Here is a 27,454-nt window from a genome sequence, read left to right on the forward strand (position 1 = left end):
ACTTGATCTACTCCTCACCCCTTCGATGCTGCCTCAATATCCACAGACCACTCCCGATTGTCACCTGCTGATTTTAATCTAATGTCTTGCTCTGACAGTATGCGGTTATGCCCCATTTATATTATGATGTATCCTTTCTCTCTCTGATCTGATAGTATGCCATCCTACCCATTACGATTTCTTCATATGTTGGTGCATAACTTCATTGGTTGATGGTGCACAACCTGTTCTTCTCGCCCTCTCGCTGCCGCTACCACCCAGTTGTACAGTTGCCCTTATTGTGAGGACTAGCCTGTGCCCACTCCTATCTCTACACTTGGTCCTGCAGGCAATGACCAAAAACGTATCTATGCCATTCTGCCATAGGGCCGCAAGCTAGGTAACTAGGCTGTGTAGCATCCTAAGTATACCGGTCCCTCCATCGTTTCAGCTGTTGCATTCACTCCCGCTCGCTTGAACATCCGCCTTTATAGGCCCATTCCTACTCCCACCATCCCTTCCTTGGTCCTACCCCGGTCATGGACCCAACAGATACTGCTTTGTTGAATGCCTTGCTAGCCCCCTGTTCTGACTGGGTTTTTGGTCTATTTTTGAGTGAAGGTGACTTTAGCCTGCTATCATTCTAATAGAGGGATTAGAGCCTTGAAGCAGACAGTCGCCTTTTTGAAGTCCGAAAATACCGAAGGCTGATAATCTCTCAGAAAGATTGAAGTTACTTTAGTTGGAGCAGCTGGTGAGCTTTGATACTGAGATCAGAGCATGCAGAGTGAAGAAGTTAGCGGAGCGAACGAATGCTAGAGCGGCAGTAACTGATTTATAAGATCGAAGTCGGAAGGTGAAGATAGTTTGTGATCGAGAGGAGAGAGGAGTAGTGCGAACGGCGAGAGTGAGACAGGCGAAACAGAGAACAAGAGGGAGGTTCCAGTGACTTGGAGCGGAGCAGAGGAGACAGAGCATAGCGGTGCAGACGTGTATCCGTGACTGCAGGGGTGATCCTAAGATGAGCCAAGGCACAGACGAGAAGGGAACCCAGATGACAACTGAGTCCAGACTTCGTACTCATAAGGTGACATCGACCCTTTCTTATTAGCGTGCACACACACACATATACTAATTATTTCCTTTGCTTTTCAGGCCGTATGTTATATTGCAGTATTATATTGTTGTTATAATTTGCTATTGTGTAATAAAGGGACCCCAGTTCTTAGTGAACCACTGTGCAACTGTTATCTATTATGATAAGATTAACCTTTCTTCTAGTCAGATGCTGTTATGTGGACGGATGCGTTTCCCGTCCGGGTAAGTGGTAACTGAGCCATGGAGCGCCTAAATCAGAGAATAACCTTTGCATACCGTGATTTGGCCATTCTTGTGTGAGAGGATTGAACTATCTATCACATAACCTATAATATTATAGATGAGACATTCCCAGTAGATATTAGGTATATGGAGAAACTTCCCAACAGAGAGAGAGAGAGTTGAAGGTATCAATAGGACAGTAATCGCCGTTGTGGAGAGGCATTATTGAGAGCACCGGGGGGATACGGTGTGTATCGTTACCTGATTGTGACGGAAGCGTGAGCACCGGGAGGATACGGTGTGTATACCTACAGAATTGTGGCTTGAGAGAGAGCACCGGGAGGATACGGTGTGCATACTCACAGGATTGTGGCTTGTGTGAACACTGATTGTGGTCAGTGTGTAATGGTAAGTAATCAGAACTGCCCCCTTCACTATGAGGAGGAGGGTAGCATAGTCTGGGCCTGAGTTGCCGCGAGACTATAAGGTATGAGTGTGGTGTAGAATATGGAATTCCATAGCAATTAGTGATTGTTTCTAGTAATCCCTATGGATTTAGTGGTGTTTTTGATGATCTAAGCTTGTATATTGCTAATTCCCCATCCCCAGGTAGGTACCCAGGTACCGAGGTAAGTAGGTCCTGAGGAGGGAGGTGATTACGTTTCGGCCGGGTTGGTGATGTCTTGGTGAGCTGATTCTATTCGGTCCGAAAATCCGGTCGTTACACCCCCACAGGTAATAACTTGTTAATAAAAAAAACTACCTCCCAAACCTATCCAAAATCGCTAAGAGAAACATCAAACATAAAATCCTACATCTTAGGAAATAAACCCTTTTCACCAACCACTAGTTTTGCCACAACAATGGCACCTTACTCAACAACTTCCCTCAACACCACCATAACCAGGATAATCTCTCATGGCCATAAACATACTATTGCACTCTCCACGCTGTTCCACGACACCACAATATCCATCTACAACAACAGCACCATACTCATTCAATCTTCTGAAAATAATCAGTCTCCAACTTGCAACACAAACTTGACGCTACCACTCCCCTGCCTATCCCCTCGCCTAGCACCTCACACTACCCCTCCTTAGTGAACCTCCTCTCCCATACTACTTTACCAGTCCACCAGCCCCCACTCCCAAGGTGGCCACCTGCCAGACCATGGACACCGTTATTGTCCATTACAGCCACTCAACTGGTGTCTCCCCCCATAATCTACTACAGTCTGAAGGCACCACTATCAATTCCTACTACCCCCTTCTACACCAGTCTGACATCATCTCTCCCCACTGCCTCAGAGCCTCATATACACACACCTATCAATAGATTGCACCCATCCTCTAGAGCCTTTCATCCAACCATTACCAAGGCTGTGATGGTGAACCTCTATGGCAGCCCCCCCCTAATCACTCAGAGCCTTCCCCACACCTCAATACCTCCCCCATCCTGGAACCCCTCAACAACCTATCTTATGTCTCAATGTTCAACACTATAAACTCAAACTATTTTGTAACACCTCCAACCTCAATCAAAGTGCCCCTCTACTCAACTCCCCACCCAGCTAACTAAACCCCCATCATCTCCAACCACTACTCAGATCGTATCCCTGCCTACACTAGGAGCTTTCAGCCTTCCAGGAGGACGGTACTGATCCTTAATCATTCCTCCCGACCCGCTAGGTTAGTCAGACAGCTATCAAATGACAATGTACTCGACCTTCTAGACTCCTTCAACCCCTCCCCTACAGATCTCCCCCAAACCCGCCACCAAAATTGAGACTATCACTTCTCTCTCCACTAGGCCATACCGCCCCAAGACTAGATCAATAAACAAATCACCCCAGTGCCCATCTCCCCCACATCTTTTAATATGACTACCTCTAACACACCCCTGGAATGTGCATTATTAGACTGCCGCTTGTACGAAAGTGGGTTTCTGTTGCAGTAACCCCCCATGTTTGCCAGATTTCTGATGCACTTTGAATGTGCCCTGCCCTAGGTCCCTGCCAATCAGGTTCCCAGGGCCTTTGTTCTTTCCCAAAACTGTACCTTTGTTTCCACAATTGGTACACCTCTGGACACATATAAGTGCTTTGTGAAAGGTACCACTGGTACCAAGGACCTTGTGACCAGAGATGGTCTCTAAGGGCTTCAGCATGTATTGTGCCTCCCTCAGAAACCTCTCACCAAACACATACACACTGCCATTGCAGACTGTGAGTTTTGGTGTAGACAAAACTAGAGTCAATATGGCACACATCCCTGTGTACCATGCCCACAAACCATTGCCTGTGGCATAAGTAAGTCACCCCTCTAGGAGGTCTCACAGCCCTAAGGCATGGTGCACTATACCACAGATGAGGGCATAGATGCATGAGCAATATGCCCCTACAGTGTCTGTGCCCATTTACAGAAATTGTAAGTGCAGTGGAGCCATTATGAGTACATGGGCTGGGTGTTTGTTATTACGAATGATGGCTTTACTGAAAGCTAAGGAGTTTGGTATCAAACTCTTCAGCATCACAAAGCCACACCGATGCAAGTGTTGGATTTATTACAAAATGTACTCAGAGGGCCCGGAAAAATAACCAACTCTTTAGTGTGCAGCTGACTGGTCTGCACCAGCGTGCCACACACAGACATGTTTCTGACCCCCTGAGGTGACAGCCGTTGTGCTCTTGATGGTCAGGAACAAAGCCAGCTTGGATGGAGGTGCTTCACAGCTACCCGCAAGCAGGAACAGCATTCAGGGTGGTGAGCCTTTAAAGGCTTTCTGCCCTTAGATATGGTAGCCAGGGCCCTGCCAGCTAGTGGAGATGCCCACTACATTGACCAAGCCCCACTTTCGGTGGCAAGGTTGGAGGGAAAATTATTAGTAAGGAGAGGTGTGTCCCCCCTCTGCCAGAACAATTCCTATGGTGGTCGGGACTGAGGTGACTCCCTCCTCCTTAGGAAATCCACCCTCTTGAATGGAGGGATTTGACCCAATCAGGTTTAGGGATGCTCCATCTCCAAAGGGAGGGGACATTGTAAGGGCGTAGTCACTCTAAAGGCAAGTAGCCCATTGGCTACCATCTCCCAGTCCCTGTAACACCCCAAAAATCAGTATTTAGGGGCATCATTGAACCTTGCTCCTCAGACTCCTGTGACCCAAGAAGAAAAGGACCAACAAGATGCTGCGCAGCTAAGCAATGGAAGATGACTACGGATTTGGCACCACCCCTACTGTCATATGGCCGATAGGGACATTATCGACATCGCTAAGTTAGCATGAGCTCTGCTGCCATGAAGCTGCTTTTGCGCATGTTACTACATGACTTTATTTTGCAAGACTCTGTTTATGCCTTTCACATAAGAACCGCCTGCTTTATGCGTCCTTGGTCTGTTCCTGGAGGTTAGTCTGAACACGGTGAGCAAGGTCGATAAACAATGCCCTTGATATTATGGGAATGCATGTTTAGTTGACACACACTTGGAGAGGGACCTTTCCAGGGAGAGGAGTCATGCAGTTTCAATGATGTCAAAATACCATCCAGGCACTAAGGTATGGGGTCCGCTGACAAAGCCCAGAGATCTTATATTATATAATCATACTTCTTCTTACCAAGGAGAGGGTGGTTAGGCCTTATAGTCCTATATCCACTGTCTATATAAGATGACATCTCCCTTTATAATATATGGACTGTCTACAATACTAACTCTTTTCGGTTTATGCGTTTTGCTGCAGGTAGTGGTTCATATAAGCAGTTATTGAGCTCGATAGTTAAAATAAACATTTTAAACTATATCAGTGTCTCTGACAATTCTTATTGTGGACAAGTACGAGTGAGCGAGCGAAGGGGTACGTCTTGTTACTGCGATTCCTGGGAGAGTCGGGAGTGTTGTGTTCTGGGATGTCTAATCATTTGCATCTTCATGATTGTTTAGGAGAGCGAGTGAGACACTATAGGTCGTCGGTCCTGGGATTGGGGTACAGAGGCGGTAGGAAGGCTTAGCCCCTGTACACTAAGGTCCCGTATTCCTGCGCACAGTTCTGTGTATGTGCAGAATTCCTGCAACATGGTGCCACCAACGTTTGGTCTGGAACTTACCAGCGAGACTGCTGAGTAGTGCTTGTGCTTGTTCACAATCCCATCACTTCTGTTTACCAAGACGGATGTAGCCTCCTATTGTTGAAATATTATAGGTTTTTAAAGCTTGAATTTTAAAAGGTCTTACTCTTTCTCTAGCCCAGTGTTGTGCTGCAGCTCGTAGGTTGTTTTACTATAATTTTCATTATGGCGGTTGCCATAATGGCTCCCAACAGCGCTCCAGTCACAACTTATTTGACTCAACATGGAGTCCCTAATGGTGGAGCAGCTCTTATTTTTGTTGTTGAGGCAGATGCAGCTCACCGCTACGCGGTATTCTATTCTTGGGTCACCTTTCCGGCAGTGGATGGAAATGATAATTTCCTTCCCGAATATACTGACACTGTGCTTCCGCAGAATTAATGACCTTATAGTTCTCTTGAAGTTCTGTTAACGGCTTGGGAACATATCATATGGTTTAATGGCGCCCTTCCTCATCCTTTGACTGCGGTCCGTTTAGGCCCCTTATCAATTGACGGGCTACATGGCCCTTTTTGACTGGGTATACCCCACACCCAAATTACCTTAATGTTACTATTGCGGAGCTACGCGTATTGCATACATCGACATAGGGCTGTTATACAGTTCATGTTGCACAACATACAAGTGTCACCACCTGGAGTTGCTGCACAACCGCTGGAACACGTCCGCAAAATAAGGATGACTTTTCCTATTGGCTTGCTGAAAAATGTGGGCAACTCGAGGCTGTTTTTCCAAATACCAATCCTGTTGAGGAACACAGGATCTTGACTATGAGCTTACTTAAAGGCCTTGTTTCAGAGTTAGCTGATAGTAGTACTTGGGATATAGTGTTTGCAGCAGTATATTCAATGTCTTTTGGCACCCACTCAATGACCGTTCTCCCTTACGTGATAAAACGTGTTCAGGATGAACACGGGCCAAAGCGGCCCTGGAGTTGAGAATGAAACTGGTGGGAATGTTCAACATTGTTTACGATATAATCCTTGCGGATGTGAAGGGTGAAGCTGTAACCTTACAAGTGGCTCAGTGTTTGGAGGCTGTTGCTGATGCAGACACACAGCTCAAATTACAGAGGATTATTGCTAAAGCTTATAAAACCTTAGGGCACACTAGTCTGGGAATTACTCAAACTCAACCTCAACAAAAGTCCAAACTGAGAAGAAGGGGTGTCCGTTCTTTCCTAAAAAGAACTGGAGTAAAAAACAGAGGCAACAAAACCAGAAGCAAGGTTTGCGTGCTGGTACACCGACACCTGATTCTTCTGAGCGTACATATGATTTGCACGACCGCACAAAACTTAATACTCTAGACGGATTTCAAATCCCTGATCACCGCTTTCCTCGTTCTTTGCAGGACATGTCAGACTCTGAATTCGGTGGTGGAGAGCGCCAGGATCGCAGCAAAAGCACAACCGGTCAGCAGGGACAAGATCAACCTTGCTAGTTTGACGTAAAAGCCAAACAAGAGGGATTGCCTCATTATCGACTCCCTTATCAAAAGAAGAATGTTGCCGCTTTAACAGCGAAGTATGCCTCAGACAGTGAGAACGGTACTCCGGGATTGGGAATGGGCAGTGACACTCCTCAACAGCGCGGCGAAGTAACCATAGTGCAGGAGGCACTGCGTCCCTGTCTGGAGGTGAGAGCAACTGATATACTTATTAAAGTAGAAACCGCAGATACACGGGTTGCACCCCTTCAGATTGAAGGTGATATACGGCGTACAATTACTGCGGTTTTCTCGGAAAATGTCACCTCCTCATATGACATTTTGTTGGCAGATGCGGATTGGCCTCCTCCATTTGTTCTGGCTTCAAATGTGGGGACGAAGTGATACTTTCGAGTTTTTCGCATTATGTCCCTGAGGAAGCTAAACAGGCTTACGTATCAGAGTGGGCATTGGCCCTGGCTCCAGCAGTGTATCGTAATCAAGTGGGCCGGGATAGAGATTCGCCGGCACATGAGATTACTTTGCGATCTACGCCGCAGCCCCAACCACAATATCCAATCAGACACGAGGCTAAAGCTTTCTTTCTGTGACATTTTGTCCCAATTGGAATATTAAGGTGTAATTGAGCCCTGTGTATCACCCATGAATAATCCTCTTTTTCGGATATCGAAACCGGATGGTTCATATGGCATTGTATTAGATTATCAAGATTTAAATAATCATGTTCGTACATTTGCAGTATAGAACACACACAGCTCTGCGTTAGAAAATAAAAATTTTTTGCAAAAAATACAAAATGACACTGGATATCCAACCGGTTTTATAGTCACAATCTGACTCGGGAGAGCCGTGATTTGACCATATTTAGCGAGGTCGGCAACCAAAAAAAAGATTTACGCGTTTGCCTATGGGCTATAAGAACAACCCTGGGGCATTTGCTGCACGCGTTGTGTCTTTATTACACAGCATTGACCCCGATGCGATCTCATATGTCGATGACATTTATCTAACGGATGACGAACTGATTCTGCATCTAGTCCACGTGGATCGGATCATTCTGTTGTTTGCCGACTTTGGTTATAAATGTAACTTTGCTAAATATTGCTTGTTTATCCTTGCTTTTCTTAGGCTACGAGCTCAATAATGAAGGTAGGGGGTTAGCCACCCACTTTCTGGAGAAATGTGCACAATTGCAGTCTCCATTTACTCTGAAAAAACTTCAATCTTTGCTGGGATTTTTGAAATTTGTGAGGACATACATTCCTGATTATGCCCAGCGTATCAAATTGCTTTATGAATTGATACAACCTTCGTAGTCTTCTGCCAGCTGGCCTCTGTAGAACATACCTCTATTCTTCAATCTTTGCAGTCTGATCTGCTTGCGGCTAACTTCTTGTTAACATGTGACAATACTACAAACCTGGTCATACGAGTTGTGCCGGGGACAGTAGGTTTCACTTACTTACCATTTAACTCCTTCCATGCTCAGGACGGCTCCCGGCCGTCATGAGTTACAGTAGGCGTGTGCTCATGACGGCCGGGAGCAGTCCGAACATTGCCGCTCTGCCCATGCGTGATTAATTCCCCGCCTGTGCGGGAGAATTAATCAACGGGCGGAGTTCGGACGGCTCCCGGCCGTCATGAGCACACGCCTACTGTGACTCATGACGCCGGGAGCCGTCCTGAGTACCCCAGTGTCACGCCCCGACCCCCCCTTGCACAGTGGTGGAAAGCCCACGGCAAAGGGGTTAATGAAGGAGACACAGAACCAACTGCATACAAATCAGATTTGTACACATCAGCTGAAATGCATTTTTCAAATGTTGAAAACTTTTTGACTGCGGTCCAAATGACGATTCTGAAAGAACGATCTCTGGCGCAGGGGAAAAGCATTCTTATTGTTTCACCTAAAACTGCTTTAGAAGTAGTGAATAAGGTGAGTGTAGCGCCATGCCCAGCCCCGCCCCTCACACCGCGGCGGAATTTGCCCGGCGGCGAAGAGGTTAATGAAGGAGACACAGAGCTAATTGCATACAAATCAGATTTGTATACATCAGCTGAAATGCGGCTTTCAAATGTTGAAAACTTTTTGACTGCGGTCTAAATGACGATTCTGAAAGAACGATCTCTGGCGCAGGGGAAAAGCATTCATATTGTTTCGCCTTATCAAGCACTGGTGTGGCCCCTCTCTAGTTTTATTCAGCCTGCAATCACCAGACATGTTTCTGGACCCCAGGGTAGAGAGACAGTGCTCTCCAGATCTAGAGACAAAGCCTGCTCTGAGCAGTGGTGGTCACACCTCCCCCCTGCAGGATCTGCCTTGGCAGAAACGGGAACTTCAAAGGCAAGCAACCTTTGAACTCTGCCCCCAGCAATGCCGTTAGAAGCAGATGGCGACCCTCCATGCCTGCCCCATTTTTGGCAGGAGGACTGGTGATAGTAGGTGAGTATACCATAACCCTGTACCACACCTCTGGTGGAGAAGTTGAGGTAAACCCCACTTTTCGCTATCTGCCATCTTGAGGATGGGGACAGTAACCTGTTAGGAGTCAGGGAATGCCCACCACCCATCTGGGGCATGCATAGAGAGGATGTAGACAACCTGCAGGTAAGCAGCCCATTAGATCCTACCTGTTCTCCCCTAAAATGCCCCTAAATTAATTATTTAGGTGGCCCCCCTAGAACCTGACTTCAGATTTTACGGACAGAAGAAGACTGCAGCGGTTCAAGAACGGAGTCCCTCTCCAGAAGAAATTGTCGCCAAACCATGTCGCTCCTCAACAAAAAAACTGTGAGGCCCCCACGAAACCCCGAAGACCTTCACCTTCTACAAATTACCAAAAACCTTCCTTTGGGCTAGAAGCTCTAGTCCCCGGCACACTGCCAGTAAAGACCAACAAGTGGTGCGGACCAGCACGGTCTGTGTCGACGCGTCTCACCACCAACTCTTACGATGCAGCAGCTAAGGCTGTTTGGCCTCCACATCGGGGACCAGCTTTCTCAATGCATCCGCCAGGGAGCAGGCTCCTCGCAAAAAAGTGACAGACGCTGGAAACAGCCTCACTTCTGTGAGCCTGCACCGGATTCTTGGCGGTGTCGACTGCTTGACTGCAGCATGACCGCGACGGAATGCCCTTCATTACATCTGTGGCCCGACCACAGCAGGTGAAGATCAAAACCAGCCCCAACAACTTCAGACACCTCCGAACCAGGTCACCGGTACCGAACCAAAGACCTTCATCCTCCTGGAGAAGATCAACCTTTGAACCCTCAAGTGACTGTGGTCACCTGAAGCTCCACTGCGGTGTGCTGCTTCCATCAACCATATTGGTAACTGTGTCAGCGGTCCTCCACTGTCTCCCTCTGCACTCTCCCCAGTGACCGCGACAGTCTCTGTGTTGGCGGTGTCCTGAACTTCATTGCATCCCATGGTAACTACACTGACTGTGATGGTAAATTTTGCCAGTACTGACCGCCTTGTGCTACAATACTAAAGAAATAGCTTTTTTCACTCACAGTGCTTGCATTGCAGAATTCAAACTGTATAAAGTATTTATCTGATAGCTTTGAAGTCTTGCAACCACAAAACTTACATAAAGCTTGTTATTTTTATACCACATTGGTCTTATTTGTTGCCTCTGTGAGAACAACAAATGCTCGTACACACTACCACAAAAAAGGGTTTTACTTACTGCCGCCATCTTCCTCTAAGGATATCTCGTAGTCTCTACATAGTGTACTTCACTTTAGTACACTGTACAGAGGCAGTATCTTACACCTATTGAAACATCCATCCGAGAGCACCAAGGTCTTAGGGTTGCTTGGTTCTTCTCAAAAGTTCCCTCGCTGCGTGCCTGTCAGCCACGGGTGGATTGCAGGGTGCCCCTCGCGGCCGGCACGGATACCAGAACCCAAGCTCTGTATGCTCCCAGGGAGAGTACCTGGGCTAACCTATGGGCTCTACCTCTAGTCGTGGTGTTGTCTTTGGAGCCAACCGGGCCGTAAATGAAGGTGGCCTCGCTCGCTTCTCATGCGTCTGTCTTCAGTGTCTTTCACAGGTAGGCCAGCCAGACTCTGCGTGCCCTGTTCCACGTCGCTCTCACCAAGGGGGTCTATATCTGACTCTCCAGCCCCCTCAACACATGGGGTCAGCAAAGCATTGGTGAGGGGCCGAGGATCTGAGCCTCTCTCGTTCCGCCTCGCCACAGAGCCCCCAGCAGGGCTTTCCAGCAGAAGGAGGGGGGCTGTCTGTTACCTGGGGAGATGTTGGGCTAACCCCTGCATTCAACCCCTTCCTGAGACCGCTAAGCACAGATCCATTCTGAATTGCACAGGGCCAGTGGTGGAGCTCAAATTTTAAGCAGCCACCGTCTTGGTGGTAGCTATGCCCCTCGAACTGCCCTTATCTTGGGCACATTCATGTAAGGGTCTTGCTCTGATGCAGACCTTGCAACCTCATCTTGCCCGGACGAGGTCCCCAACCCAATAAGGAAACATCTGAATCAAATGTGGCCTATGGCTGCAAAGGACTGAAGGCGCAACCCAACAAGAGGTTGGATGGGTACATCTACAAATGGAAGTCTGGGAGAACATGGGAACATCTGTACTTGAGTTGAGAGGCTACTATGATATTAAAGCCACTTGTATCTCAAGCATTACTTAAGGCCTCTCACGCACCATGGGGCACGTGGCACCAACAGTATGCAGCCATCAGGCCCAGCAGGTTGAGCACTTGAAGTAATGGAATAGGGTGAGAGTCAGAACCATATCCTGAATGTATAAAGTCCTCAAAAGAGGAGGAACCAAATTCACAAAGGTAATGTCCAACATGGACTTATGAAGATTTGTCTCTGTTTAGAGAAGAGATGAAATTTTTAGGCATTTTTGGAAAAACCTAGCAGTAGAGGAGGGTCATGATTTGTTAAACTATAAGGGAGTACCGCAAACTGTTAGTGGTGGGAGCTCACATGGCCTATAGGCATTGCCTGTGGGCAAGGAGAATCAGCAGGTGGGACTAGGTGTTCTGGAGATCCAGAAACACAACCAATTCCCGGTCTACAGAGGGCCAGCAAAGCCTGGCTCATGGACAGGACTTTGAACTTGTTGAATGAAGAAATTTTAGAGATTGCTGGCCCAGTATGGGCCTACTTGTCTTGAATCTGGACATCTCCAGAAAAGCCAGGGTAAAGGATCCAGGTGTGCATACGCAGAGTAACAGCCATGCCCATGTTTTTTTGCCATGCAGCCCTGAATATTCTAACAGGTTTCATTGAATGGAAGGAAAGGCTAAAACACTAAGAAGGAGGGCTGCAAGATTTCAGCAAAAACTTTAGACTTTGCCTTCGGAAAGGACAATGTTAATCCCAAGGCTTCAGCTGCTTTTGATTCTACAGTCATCAATAAGGAAATGTCTGTTGAAGCAGGGGTCAGAAGGGTAAAATATATCCCCTTCTTCTGAATTATCAATGCCACTTACATTATGAAAGACCAAATATAAGCCAGTATTGTAGAGTTCAAGGAGGTTATCAGCCTCCGAATCATGGCCTTTATCAGGCATTAAGTGGGCTTCAGCGGCAAAACCAAACATCCTCCATCTGGGCAAATATCCGAGTTGCTCTGTTTGTTAAAGTTTGCTTTATCTTTGTCACTCACCTCACAAACAACTCTTTCAACTTCAACAGCTGCCCTATAGTCTACTTCAAGGATGGCTCCTGGGTCAGTGGCGAAAGACGCTCTGACTGAAAGGCATCTTGGCAGGCTTCAACTTCATCTTAGAAGCCAATGCCCATGAAAGCATGGTGCCAAGAGTCGTTGGGAGTTGGAGCTACCGAGCCTGCAGGAAAGTGCTCCACACTGTACTCCTTGACCTCGGCAGGCTTGGCCAATAGTTCCAGAAACTCCATCCTCACCTTTGACCGTGTTGAGATTTTATCGAACAATGAGAAAGAGTCTGGCGTTTGGGAATGGCCCTGCGTGTGAGACCATTTCTCAAGGTATGGAAGGAACTGTCAGTAAGATGCTTTTTGGATTTCTTTTAATGAAAAGATCTTATGGGAGATCAGTTTCCCATAGCTGAGTTATCTGTGGGCAAATTAAATCTAGGCCTCCCTCTCCTTGATGGCCTTTGGGTGCTTGGAGGCATGAGAATCTCTGCCTGCTGAGTAGTGCTCCTATCCAAGACAACGCATGCATATGACATGTGGCTATGAAAGGGAAATCTTGCTGCATCTACGGCAAGCCTTGAAACCTGAAAGTTTAGGGGGAATTTTACCTGATTGCTATCTAAATTCTAAATAATTTATTCGGAAAGATAAATAGAGAGCACTCCAGGCCAGCTTCAAGGAGGCACTTAAAAACATGAACTTATGTCAGCACACAGGCTTGTCACTATTATCTCTAGAAGCAAATTGTAGCTAAAGCTGCGTGGTGCCAACCTGGCAGCACTGGAGAGAAATTGCTGGGGAAAAGATTTGTAACACCAATCAGAAGCCTGGAAGGATAATTCATCATGTAAGAATCTGCAGGAAGAAACTAAAGAGTACTTGAGTTTAACTTGCACATATCTGATCAATTATGAAGATGAGGTCACCTGCATGCTAGAGGCAATAAAAAAGAGCAATAACAGAACCCTGTGAAAGATTCAAACAATAGAAAATGGATACTGTAACTCAGTAATTATGGGGACATCTTTTAGAATTAAAGGGAAAATATATTTGGACTAGTCTTCGTAAAGGAGGCTCATAACAAGCAAAGAGTATAAGCAGGCATTTGAATACTTGCCAGGTTTACTGTTTTCATTGCCAGGGGCTCCAGGTGCTCCAAGCTGCTCTCTGTAAGCTTCCATCTGGTGAACTATTTCAGCCTTTTCTTTCTCCAATCGATTATTTGTTAACCTGATGCAAACCGTAGGTTAAACAAAAAAATAGCCATAATGAGGTTCTTCAGTGCATCCATTAGTAACTATACATGTAGTAGCTTCTTAACATCATGATAAGGTACAAGTGATTTTGATGAACTTACAATGAAACCAAGACCCTGTGTATTTATACATCCATTGTTTTGTAAATGCTGATTAGTAGATACAGGTAGAAACGTTTCCCAAGTCAAGCTACAACACAACCAATGTTTGGATGTAATTTGATTTTTAAACACCGACAACAAATGTCAGGAGAACCAACAAAACAAATCAAGTTGACATGGCTTTCTGTTGTATCTTAAACGTGCTCGGTCATCTGCGAATATTTCAATTTAGGATACCCAATTCCTTGTTTTTAATTTTAGATTTACAACACTTGTTTTGACCATTGCTTCAATCTGTGTTTAGGTTTAGCCTGCAGAGCATCAGCAAAATCACTTGTAAAAAAAAAAAAAACCTGTAAAACGGGATTAGAGTTCATCCACTATTTACCATTTTTAACTATTGATTGACTTCCATATCACTATCATTTATTTGCTTCTCATTGGTCCGAGTCTTCTCACATCTGCATACTCCTGGGGTGTCTCTGTGTGTCGTAGAGGATGGACCAAGTACAGCTTCCTGCATGCTGCCTGTGTCCTTCCACAGGCCGCAGAGCCTGTAGGTACACTATTTTTAAAACCTTTCGACAAACACTCTTAGAGGGTGCATGTGTCTACAGAACATCTCCTTTAACCCTGCCCTCCTCCTGCTTTCAGTTGGGTTTCTCTCAACCCCCACACTTTCCCTACTCTCTGTTCTGTTTTATTCTCGCCCCTGCTCTCCACTGTGCTTCAACCAACCCCCTCCTCCCACTCTGTTGTTTTTCACCCATACCCGCCCTTCTTCTGATCTCCGATTGTTTCACCCATGCAGCACATTCTGCTCTCTGTTGTTTCACCCACCCCCCACTCTCTCTTGTTTCGAACACCCACCTGCCCTCCCCCTGCTCTCTGTTGTTTCACCCAGCCAACCTTCTCACGCTCTCCGTTGTTTCTCACCTTCCTCCTTCGTGTTGATTGACATCCACCCGCACGGCTTTTAAACATATTGCATAGCAGTGCTCTCTTCTGTGCAACATGGCTTAAAGAGTTAAAAAGTGCTTTGGACTCAGCCAATGCTTGTCACATCATAGTGCTTTTTGGTTTACTTCAAGCGATGTGGCACAGCAGTTTGCGCTGCTGTGCAACTTGTGAAAAACATGTGACAAAGCAAATACATTTTACATTAGCAATACCTGTTGGCTGTGCCAATTCTAGCTTCCTTTTTTACAAAGCTTACTCAGGTAAAGCATTGGTGTTTCTGGTTACTGAAAGGTATCTTGCCATGTGCAAGATATGTATTTGTCATGCATCTCACTGTTACATAAATATTGTGGGGAGTGATACCCCCAACAAGCGCCACATCAGACACAAAGGACCTGATTACAAGTTGAGGTATTATTAATTGCTCCTGAAAAATAACAATACCTCAGGGCACATTATTTATTGGGAGCAATAAATAACACCTATTATGAGTATGTGGAGAATAACAGGCAGATTTTGGTGTTTAATGCACTAAAATCTGTATGATACAGTAAAAACTGTATGCTTTCCCCTGTTAAATTTTAGCAGATTCGACCTGCTGAAACGTATTGAATTTTGGGTTATTTTACGCATCCGTTAATTTTCAGATGCGTTTAATAAAACCCAACTCATAATTCTTTCCTGTGTGTAAACAGGGTTTTGCGCTTGGCACGGAATATAACGAACTACTTATATTTTGGCCCAAAGAAACTATAATAGTGCGGTGACCAGAATATAATACAGTTCCCTTGTGGCACACATACAATCTGATACACTTGTTTTGTAAATTCTGTTTGCTACCCCTTTTTAAGCAGTGTTCATAAAGCAAAAGTAATTCAGTTGCAGTTAAGAGTGTTAGGCACAAATATTACTATAAATAAAGAAGCCCAGGGTGACTTCTTTGCGCTACTGAGTATCAGGTTGTAGAAGACTTCTCATGCTTCCTCTTTTCCTTTATTTCTCGATCTCTGTCTGCTGGTTGTTATTTAATCCTGAAGATAGAGTGGTCTTAGTTTACAAGGGCATGTTACTTCTATATATTTGTTTTACTTTTATATGCACTGGTTGATAGATTAATAGAAATTTATCAGCATCTTACTAAGGAGCATACTCAGCCTTTCCAATGCCATGCAAGGACTGTCGCAAACATATTTGTGACATCTTCACCAGATTTGCCTGTCATGCAGGATTTCGAGCAGTGACTCTTAGGTCTGCAGTGTGTGTGCGTTGGTGACTCCAAAGGAAATTTAAGACCGTGAGGCAAATCCTCTACGTCGCCAAGCATCGGAAGGCTCCTCAATGAGACTGGTCGAAGTCTAAGGGTCAGTACCAGTCCCTTTCCAGAAGTCGCAAGAGTAGTTTCCGAGTTTGGTCACCACCACAATCCAAGTCTTTTGGTAAATTGGAGATAAAAAAAAGAAATCCAAGCAGGACTTGGCCCCTTGGTGCCACTCCCCTTCTTGTGAGAAACCCAAGGTTGGTCGACATTGGAGCCCATTCCACAACTTGTCCTGCCACAACCAGAGTTTCTGGGGCTGTCTGTAGCACCAAGGCAGATCGAAGAGTTCTGCAAGGCCATGTTACAACTCCTTGGATTCTTACCGACTCCTTCTGGTCCACCTACTGGCCCCAAGCAACTTAGATACCCTCCCATCTGCGATACTGCTGGCAGGTTCCTCCTCTGGGCAAGCTGTAGCCTCAGAAATCATTGCTGGGCTCCTTCAGACACCCATTCCAAATCCACCATCCATAATCCACGTCAGTTCTTGGAACAATGACGCTGTTGCCGACTAAATAGACATTGGAGGAGAAGGTTCCTATAGCGCTCTCGAACTCCGAGTCGGTGCAGATACGACAGAGGCCATGCTCAGTCTCGATTGAATAACAACCTTCACCGCTTGATATCCTACCTCCACAAGGAAGATCACATAGGCTGTATTCCTTATTTAGTATGCACCAGATAACAATTATGATGCAGGAGATTAATTTGTGCAGATATACCTCGAATAAAATTGGAATGATGACCTTTAAGAAGCCAGTGGCCTTGACACTCCCTCACCCCCCAAGCCGGGCCTCTATGGAAAATGCATCTTACACAATGGTCATGTGTAGGGCAGCCAAAGTTCCTGACCCCCAGTTCCCCACCTTAGAGGTCAAACCAATGTTTTGAAGGAAGTTCTCCAGCTGAGACAAATATCTATTGAGGCCCTCCTTCCCTTTAATAAGGCACTTACAGACACTCCATTAGGGGCCTGGGCCAAACCTTGCTTTGTTCTGCCATCTTCAGTGGCAGTCCTCCAATGAGTCTAGGAAGAACTACCACCTGTCTTAATCTAAGCTATACAGAACAGTCATGATGCAGCTAGTTCTCAATTTGTTGTGGCTTGGAGACCACATATTACATTGGGCAAACCAATGGCACCAGCATTGCAGTTCACTGCCACTCCTTACTGCGGTCCACCATTTTTTCAGACAATGTCCAATCATCCCCTCATGGAAATGCTCTTTGACGGGACTCGCCTTTTTAGGGAAAAGCCATATTCCTCTCTGGAGCAGTTGAAATAGAGCAGGGTCCCTGCACACTCCCTGGGCTTATCTGCTACACCTTGCCAGTCATATCAGCACTACCTCTTTCGTGGCTTCGACAGAGTCACCAGATTGTTGTAGCCTAAGAAAGGCTGTGGCACCTCACTGCACCCCGTCGTCAAAGTCAACGAGCCACACAGTGCACTCTTCCTCACACAGACCCACCTACCCAACCCCTATAGCATGCACTTGGTAAAACAGAGCAACCTGGCTGGAGTGAGGTCCAGGACCTAGGCATTAGCCATTAGGCAGGCATTAGACCTGTATGATAGCCTTTTTCTATATACCCATCCTGTGGGCCCATCGGTGCTACCAGCTGTTCACGGGAAGGACAGGAGTATTTTCAGTTTGCTGTTCTCAGCACGTCGGACTTAATAGCACATGTCAGTCGATGAACGTGATGGCTGTGGTAGCACCACACCTTCAGAGGTGAGGGTCGCAGTATTTTCTTATTTTGGCAGCTGGCTAGTGAAGGAGTGCTCACCCCAGGCAGCCGTCAACTACCTCCAGATTACAGCAAACCTTCTGTCATCTTTAGTGTCCATATCATGGTGTATAAATCATATCGGACACCTTCTCAGATGCTTTCATTCATCCGTGTCATTCTGGACACAGAGTCCAGGACATTCAGGCTATGAGCCTGATCTTTCATCATCTGTCCTGGATGTAAGTGAGGTCGACTGAGGCTGCTCGGATTGATGGCCCCCTGCATCCTGCTGGTCAAGCATGTAGGTGGTACATGCAGGTTCTGCAGTGGGAACTAAAGTCTTAGAGGGCCCAACATCAAAGGAACCACTCAGACCACGTCCATATTTCGAAGATGACTGTGAAAGATCTGCAACGGTGATTACTGGACCGTGATTAGGTCAGTGGCAGACCCCTCTCTCTAACCCCATCACAGCTGAAAGTGGTAACCGATGTGTCCCTTCTGGGTTGCTGGGAGAGGTGGAAATCAGAGGTCTCCAGAGGAGGCCCAGATCCATCGCAACCTCCTGGAGTTCCAGGCCTTCCTCTTGGCGTAAAAAGCCTTTCTTTCATCCATCAAAAAGAGGTTGGTACAGGTGCTCACAGACATTAGCATCGCCATGTGGTATAGCAGCAAACAGGGCAGAGTGGGCCCTCTACCAGGAGGCACTACCCTTCTGGCAGGGTCTTTGAATTCGGATCACCAGTAGCAGTTTTTAAAGTCAGAATCCTGAAAGGACAGTTATGTAACGGCTCAAAGGGAGCACCCATAAGGTATGTAAGAACCAAGTTCAAGTCCCACTGGGGCATTACATAGGGGACAGGAGGAAAAAGATTAGTAATGCCCTTAAGGAAGCGATTTACAACAGGGGACTTGAAAAGAGAAGGCTGATCAGGAAGCCTAAGAAAAGCTGAAATGGCCGAGAGGAAGCCCTTTAGAGAGGCCAGAGCAGAGCCCTGCTGGGTCAAAGAATGGAGGAACAAGATAACCTCAGAAGGAGGAGCAGAAAGGGGATCAACAGCCTTTGCTGCGCACCATGCCACAAATTTGTTCCATCTACAGGAGTATACCGTCTTAGTGGAGGGACCCCTGGCTGCCAAGATAACATCACAGACTTCGGGAGGCAGGTCAAATGATGTCAACTGACGAAGGGCAAATGACGTCAACTGCTGCCGCTCAATCTCCACGCAAGGAGGTGAAGGCTGGACAGGTTCAGGTGGAGGTCCGAAGAGGCAATCTGATCGGAGGATCGATAGCAATGTAAGCAGCTTGGAATACCAGACACTTTGTGCCCAATCCGGAGGCACAAGAATGACTTGGGCCCGGTCGCGCCAGATCTTTTTCAGCATTCTGGGCAGAAGTGGTATAGTGAGAAAGGCATATAGAAGACTGCAACTCCAGTTGTGACGAAAAGCGTTGCCTAGCGAGTGCCGCCTTGGAAATTCCTACGTGCAGAATTGCTGACATTGCGCGTTATCTTCGGTGGCGAATACATCTAACCAAGGCTCTCCCCACTGTTGAAAGAGTCCTAGCACCGCCTTTGAATGAAGATGTTATTCGTGATCCATCATTCACCTGCGGCAGAGTTTGTTGGCCCTGGCCTTCAGAGAACCTGCCAGGTGTTGAATCACCACCAGGGATATACCCTGATGTTCCAGCCATGTCCAGAGGAAGAGGGCCTTTTGACATAGGGTCCACATCCCTACCCCGCCTTGCTTGTTGCAGTACAACATTGCCGTGGTGTTGTACGTGAGCACCTGAACTACTCTTCCTCTGACAGAGGGAAGGAATGTGTTGAGTGCAATACGAATCACCCGAAGCTCCAGAAGGTTGATGTGGGGCCCGGACTCCGCCGGAGACCAGTGGCCTCTGATTTCCGCCTCCCCCATGTGGTCGCCCCATCCCATAAGTGATGCATCGGTCACCACTGTGAACTCTGGTTGGGGAAGGGAGAGGGATCTGCCGTTGATCCGATCCTGGTTCGTTAGCCACCCCTGCAATTGATGTGCAGTTCCCTTCAAGATCTGGACGCATTCGGACAGGTTCTCCCGATGTTGTGCCCACTGGAACTTCAGGTCCCACTGCAGAGCCCGCATATGCCATCTGGCATGCTCCACCATCAGGATGCAGGAGGCCATCAGGCCCAGTAGCCGGAAGATCATCCTGACCGAATCCAGGGTTAGAGGCTGAAAGATTGGAATTATAGCCCGAATATCCCAGACTCGCTGCTCGGGGGGATAGACCCGAAACTGCGTTGTGTCCAGAACCGCTCCGATTAAGAGGAGCTTCTGAGAGGGGGTCAGGTGTGACTTTGGCACATTGATGGAGAAACCCAGTGAATGCAGGAGGTTGGCCGTAGTCTGGAGGTGGGAGACGACAGCCTGGGGCAAGCCCGCCTTCAACAGCCAGTCGTCGAGATAGGGGAAGACTGGAACCCCTGATCTGCGCAGATGAGTTGCGACCAACGCCAACACTTTCGTGAACACCCGAGGGGCGCTGGTATGGCCAAAGGGGAGCACGGTAAAGTGAAAGTGCTTGTAGCCTACAATTAACCGTAGGTAACGCCGGTGGGCCGGCAGAACGGAGATGGGAAAGTAAGCGTCCTGCAAGTCCAATGCTACCATCCAGTCAATAGGGTCGAGGGCACACAAGACCTGAGCTAGCATCAACATTTTGAACTTCTCCTTCCGGAGCAAGAAGTTGACGTACCCGAGATCCAAGATAGGACGCAGGCCTTTGTCCTTCTTGGGCACCAGAAAGTAGAGGGAATAGCAACCACGACCTGCTTCTGGGACAGGAACTTGCTCGATGACACCCTCGGCCAAGAATGCCTAAACTTCCTGCTGGAGAAGGGCTAGATGATCCTGCAACATGCGATGGTACTGAGGTGGCATGGATGGAGGGGTAGTCTCGAAGGGGAGGGAGTAGCCCCTTCGAACTATTTGCAAAACCAAACTGTCCAACGTGATGGTGCGCCAGTGGGGGAGGGGATGACGAGTCCTGCCGCCCACTGGAGATTGGGGGCCCTGAAAGGTCGGACTAGGAGGGTTTGGAGGCTGCGGCAGAGGGGGCTGTGGTAGACTGGCCCGCCCTCTGGCCCCCAGAACCACAGCGGTGGTTCCCACGTCCTGGCCGCGTAGGAGCTTAACAGCTTGCACTGGCCTGTGGCTCTGGGCGAGACGTGGCGGAGCACCCCTTCCGTAGCCATGAAAGGGGCGAAAAGCAGACTGCGCAGGGAGGGTGGTGGAGAGGCCCAAGGATCTGGCAGTAGCCCGAGAGCCTTGTCGCCGAATAGGCGATGGCCATCAAAGGGCATGTCCATAAGAGGGAATTGGACATCCTCTGAAAAACCAGTCGACCATGGAAAGTGCCTTGATAGAAACGAACATCAGTAGTTTTACATTAATGCCATTTCTTCCTGTGAGCCAGTCCATTCCTGAAGGGGGAGGAACAATCTGTCCGACACAAAAACAGAGCCTTATTTTTTAGGGACCAGGGTACAATACCAAATATTCAAGATATTAAAAACTCACCATCATTCAAAATCAAGTTCACAATAACAGGCAACTTAAGAGTAACCCTTGATTTATTTTCTACTCTTGTGTCTAGTAGGTTCGCTAATTCCAGATTCCTACTCCTTACCATCTTAAGTTGGTTTACCTGTGCCAAAAGATTCAACAGAGAGGACGGACTTAAAAAACAAGGTCATCCTCAAATAAGACAATAAATTCCAGAGTTCTAGTTTCCTCTTCTCTCACTTGCATCTTTTTCTGGCTAATACGATGATAATAGGACGATATCGGGAGTCATTTTCCCAAACATCTGACAATTGATAGTGTACAAATGCAGATGAAATCAGGTTCAACAGAGAATATAAGGCTAATAATCTCTTTTTAGGATCCCAAAGCAGATGAACTTTAGGAACAGTTTTCTTCAGGCCAATGGTCATCTTATCATCCTGGTTGTCTAAAGCAGTATTTTTTTATCCACAGTTACCGACTCCTTTGTTGGTTACAACCTACTTGACTCACAGGGATTCTCAGTAGCAACAATTGAATGCTCTACTGAGTTCTCTGGATAAGGAATTTCTGTAGAGAATTTCTCGTTCCTAGCCCCCTTTTTTATTTAATCTTCTCAAGGGTATATTCTACAATTAAAGAAGTATTTCTGGAAAGGACAGCTTATTGACTTTTTTTTACTTTTCTCAGGAGTATACCCCATAGAATCTATCCCAAGTAAGCTTTGTGTAAAGCGCTCAGTATTAGTTTGCCCACGATTATCAGGGGAAAGCGGGTAGGCATCTAACATTTTCATTTCACAAAAGAGGTTGTTAAAAATGTACTCCGTATCCTCCAGAGAACCATCCAATTGTGATTCTATTTTAGTGATGTCTTTTGAGGATACCAGGTCAGCTTACGCTTTGAAATGTTCTTCACCAGATCTCTCTAAAATATACCAGATTAGTTGACTTCTTTATTTAAGATACCCAAATGCAGTGTTTTATTCCTTAGTGGTTTTGCTTTAGTCTTTTGGCAACACCTTGTTGAGATTACTGCCCCAGATCTTAGCTTTTTTGCTGTCACAGGGTATATAAATAAAGTCCCTAATAACAGTAAACAAAGATGGCACTCAGGGTAAACAAACCAGACCAAGATTAAACCTGGCTGCCTTTTCTCTCCAGTTCAACTTTACCTAGGCACCTCCTTCACCCACCACATATATGCACTTGTCCAAAACAGCCAATGGCATGAAGAGAAGTAAGAAAATTGGCTTAGATCCCACAGTCACTGCAGGGACTAAAAGAGCAAAATCGAGTGTCAAGGTAACAAGTTCCTTGAGGGGAAGGAGCAGAACACCAGCAAACCGCACAGGCACCTAGACCGGCCGCTTCCGCAAGCCACTCTATCCCTTCCGTAAGCCTAATGCGCTACAGTAAAATGAATTATTTTAGAACAGCTCACCCTAGGCCCACCTTCTTTACCAGCAGTATAATTTTCGGTAGCTCCACCCATAGAAGAGGATGTCTAGGAGGAAATGATATTATAATGCTATTTTTCTTCCCGTAATAGAGGAGCAATCAGTGACTGTCTATAAATTGTGTGGTAGATATGAATATCAATGGAACAGTGGCTCAATAGGTATGGCTATAAATATGATTACCACTGGTGCAGTAAAAAAGAGTGTATGTACTCCGGATGCAGCGCACATAGCGACAAAGTCTGGAATCCAGTTGTGGGGGCAGATTTGCTCAGCTTACACCTCCCCTCTTTTCCAAAGCCCAGGGAAAGGGGAGAGGAGGAGGGAGTTCACCTGGCTCACAAGCTGCACCTGAACCTAGTCGGGCCACTTCTGTGAGCTCAGGGCTCAACCACTTGCCACAAATGCAGCAGAACATAAGTCTGCTGGACCCCTGCTCCTCTGGTTTACCCAGCAACGAAGAGCTAACCAGCTCTGGAGCTCTGGGGTTGCAACTGGCGCTGAGATGTGACTGTAACTGTCTTATGGCAGACCAACTGCCTTGCCTTCCTCGCTTTCCCTATTTTGCCTAGTTTTGTCTCCACAACCTACTGTACCACTACTCCATGCTTCTCCTGGCCACATAAGCATCTGGAGAACAAGGGCAATATAGAGCTCCCCCAAGGCAAGGAAGCAGGAAGGGACGGGACTGGCGGTAAATAATATCAATTATGAGGAGCCAATATAGAACCGGCTGTCTTCTCTTCTTATTCTTCCCTACGTGTCTCAATGCCAGGCGTCCAAAAGTGACGTATCGGCAACTCCGCAACACAAATGAGTTAAGGGCTTATACAATGGGTAGATGGCACCAGTTGATGTGATCCACAGGTTTCTCAGATGTGCACACCTCCCTTATGGATATGCCTTTCTATGCATCACAATGTGGATCTAGCAGGTAGCTCGCAGGTCATCCTGGAGATCAGTCCGCTGAGTCCCCCTCCCAATGTTGTAACACCCTCCAAGCCTCTTGAGCTTGACTTAAGCAGTGTGCAACCGCCCTGTGCGAGGCGGAATCCATTAGTTTTCCCCAGAGTGGCGGTCCATCACATTTGCAAGATGGTCCTCCAGATCGTTCAGCATGGTTATGGCCTACCATTTCTTTCTGTTCCTGTCCACCCCCCTCCCACACCAGACTGAGAACCTGTTCATTCTAATGAAGGAGGTATGAGCTTTACTCTCCAAAAAGACAATAGAAAGTGTTATGAACTTGAAAATATGGGAGGATTGTTACTCTTGCTAACTCGTCATCCCGATGAAGGATTGAGAGCTTCAGTCCATCTTAGATCTTCGCCGCTGGAATATTCTAAAGGTGAGGAATCTGTGGTTGATACTCCAGAACCTGGATGTAGGCTCAAATATGGAGTCTACAGGAATTAATAAGCACAAAAGAGATATTTCTTCAGCAAGTAATGCTATAGGAAAATATAACATGTTTTAAAGCATATCAAACATAGAATTCCTGATTTGATGGATGACAATTAGTCATGTCATGCAGGGTTTTAGTCACAAACAAATCAATGTGTACACTGAAAATGGACATGGACATAGAAAGCCAAAGTAAGGGTAGAAAATAAGTATTGAAAACTGATCCATTACCTTCAAGTCTCAATGTAAATACTACGGGCCAGATGTAGGTAAGTATATTTTACCGATTCATAAATACCGAATTTTACTGATTCGGTATTTATGAATTGGTAAAATAGAAGGGTGGAGATGTAGATAGAATCGGTAATTGAATTACCGATTCTGTAAGAATCGGTATTTACTGAATCGGTAAATACCGATTCGGTAATGTCCATTGATTCCTATGGGCATTGAAGCCCATAGGAATCAATGGGCATTACCGAATCGGTATTTACCGATTCGGTAAATACCGAATGTTGCAAGGGTGCAGGGGATGTCACTTTGACACCCTCTAGCACCCCGAATTCAGGCATGTGTGACATGTGGCACACAGACATGCCCTAAGGGCATGTCTGTCTGTCTCATGCCATAGGTGTGCATGCACACATGTGCATGCACACCTGGAATCGGTATTTTACCACCCAATTGGATTGGGTGGTAAAATACCGATTCGGTAAGGCCTGTGGGACTCAGAAGAGTCCCACCTACATCTCGAAATTACCGAATCGGTAAAAATACTGATTCGGTATTTTACCGATTCGGTAAATTTACTGAATCGGTAAAATAGGGCCTCTACTTGCCAAATACTTAAATACCGGTTGGTAACGGCCGAAATCGGCCGTTACCGACCGGTATTTTGGCTCCTACATCTGGCCCTTAATGTCTAACAGAAAGTGTCAAGTAGCATGTAGTTCCTTTACCTGAGTAGTTGGAACTCTCTTGCAAGACCCTGCTCTGTCTTTGCATCTTCAGGGAAGTGCTCCAGCAATTCAATCTTTTTGGGAGAAGAAAATAAACGCATAAGAGACAGCAACAAAAGTACATTGTTTTTAACAAGCAATAACTTCTATTGAGTTCAATAAAACACTTTCATTTTCCTTACTGTCTAGCATTCACAAACGAAACAAGCACACACTTTAATAAATGATTCAAAGGACACTAAAAACAAAGTTACTTACCTCTCGTAATATTTATTCCTGGTGGACACTACATTTTCCCCAGATTCCACACTTTATGAAATGTTGGTCTCCCATAGATTTTAGCCATCCCAGCTGTGGTAGAACAACAAATTAGCTGAGACCAGACAATGCTGCAAGAAATGATGGGAACGCAACAGGCGTTTCTTGTTCTTTAAAGAGGCCTAACATGGGTATACCACTTGATTTGTGTATCTAAAAACAAATCCCACTAATGAGTTGGCAATGGAATTACAATCAAAATTGAAAACCGGGTCAGATAAGGGACTGCGCACAAGTAATAAAGTGAAGTTCCTAACCAAGGATAATCCAACGATCCCAACCATATACTTCCTACCGAAGATCCATAAAACAATGAACAATCTGTCGGGGAGACCAATAATATCAAGCTGTGACAGTCTCTATGAACCCTTTTCAAAATATGTGAATTATTTTCTGGCACCAATTGTTACCACGCTGAACTCTTACATTAAAGACACAGGCGATTTTTTAAGAATCCCGAATGAGAAGCACTGGCAAGAGGATTATCTGTTAGGTACAATAGATGTAGTATCACTCTACACCTCGATCAACGACAACACAGGACTTGGAGCAGTGGAATACTTTTTAGGGCAAAGAGATATCAAATATCTGGAACATTAAAAAATGATCAAAGAAATGGTGGAGCTCTGCCTACGTAACAATATATTCATATTTGACCAGCAACTCTACTGCCAAATGTGTGGATCCACCATGGGCATGTCATTTTTGCCATGTTACGCAAATCTCACAATGGGATGGTGGGAGAAATCAGTAGCCTGGAGTGAAAATATGGACACATACACGGAAAAAGTCATGCTATGGTTACGATTTATCGACGACCTTTTTATCAAATGGAGTGGCACGTCAGAAAAATTCAGTCAGTATGTAATGTTGTTGAACAATAATGCTGAAGGTTTGCAATTCACACACAATTCTTGCAAAGCAAGGATACAATTCCTTGACATTGAAGCATATCAGGAGGAAGGTAAATTGAAAACAACCCATCGCAAACCAACTGCTACAAACAGTATTCTACATGGCTCAAGTTTTCACCCAAAATCACTGATCAAGAGCATACCATATGGTGAATTTTTATATATGAAACGGAACTGTTCTGATGAAAAAGAACTGGAATGCAAAATGGATGAAACAACAAAAAAACTCATAGAAAGAGGATATAAACCAATAGACGTAAGAATGGGAAGAAACAAGGCAGAACAGATCCCCAGATCAAACTCTACAAACTACAAGAGAGGATAATAAGGAAGAAAATCCAGATATAAGAATGATCCTGACATTCAGTAAGGAAATTCTTGCCATCTCAGAAATAATGAATAAACATTGGCATGTACTGTTGTAAGATCAAGACATGAGACAAATACTGAAGAACAAACCAAGTATCATATACAAACGAGTTCTATCAATTAAAGACAAATTGGCACACAGCCATTTCTCAAAACCCAAAATAAAAACATGGTTAACGGATCTCCAAATTGGATTGAAAAAGTGTGAAGCCTGCAAGATAGGTGAAAAACAAAATAATAAAAAATCACAGACCCCAAAGGAATGAAATATACAATTAAAGAAAAAAATCAACTGTGAAAGCACATATGCTGTATATATGTTGGAGTGCAACTACGAATGCAGGTACATTGGGAGCACAGTTTGGCAAATTTTAGAACACATCTGCCCAATCCAAAATGACGACCCAATGTATGCCATGACCAAACACATGAAATCACATCAAAACTACGGGTGGCAACAACTTAAATACTGGGGTTTGGCCACAGTGCCGACAAATGAAAGAGGGGGAGACAGGACCAAAAAACTTAGATGCTTAGAATCTAAAATGATAATCAGATTCCATACAAAGCA

At 45.9% G+C, this 27,454-nt stretch overlaps 1 protein-coding gene across 1 annotated transcript in view; it reads right to left on the reverse strand.

The window, feature by feature from the left end:
* CEP290 (centrosomal protein 290) overlaps window positions 1–27,454 on the reverse strand; it is a 1,386,965-nt gene that overhangs the window by 18,856 nt on the left and 1,340,655 nt on the right. Inside the window, exons 50-51 of the mRNA XM_086918001.1 lie at window positions 25,283–25,356; window positions 13,652–13,764 (exon numbers count right to left, since the gene is read on the reverse strand). Of these exons, the coding sequence (XP_086774127.1) occupies window positions 13,652–13,764; window positions 25,283–25,356 (187 nt within the window). The remainder of the gene's footprint in view (window positions 1–13,651; window positions 13,765–25,282; window positions 25,357–27,454) is intronic.

Source organism: Lissotriton vulgaris, chromosome 1_1, assembly GCF_964263255.1.
Source record: "Lissotriton vulgaris chromosome 1_1, aLisVul1.2, whole genome shotgun sequence".
In the NCBI taxonomy this organism is placed as follows: Eukaryota; Metazoa; Chordata; class Amphibia; order Caudata; family Salamandridae; genus Lissotriton; species Lissotriton vulgaris.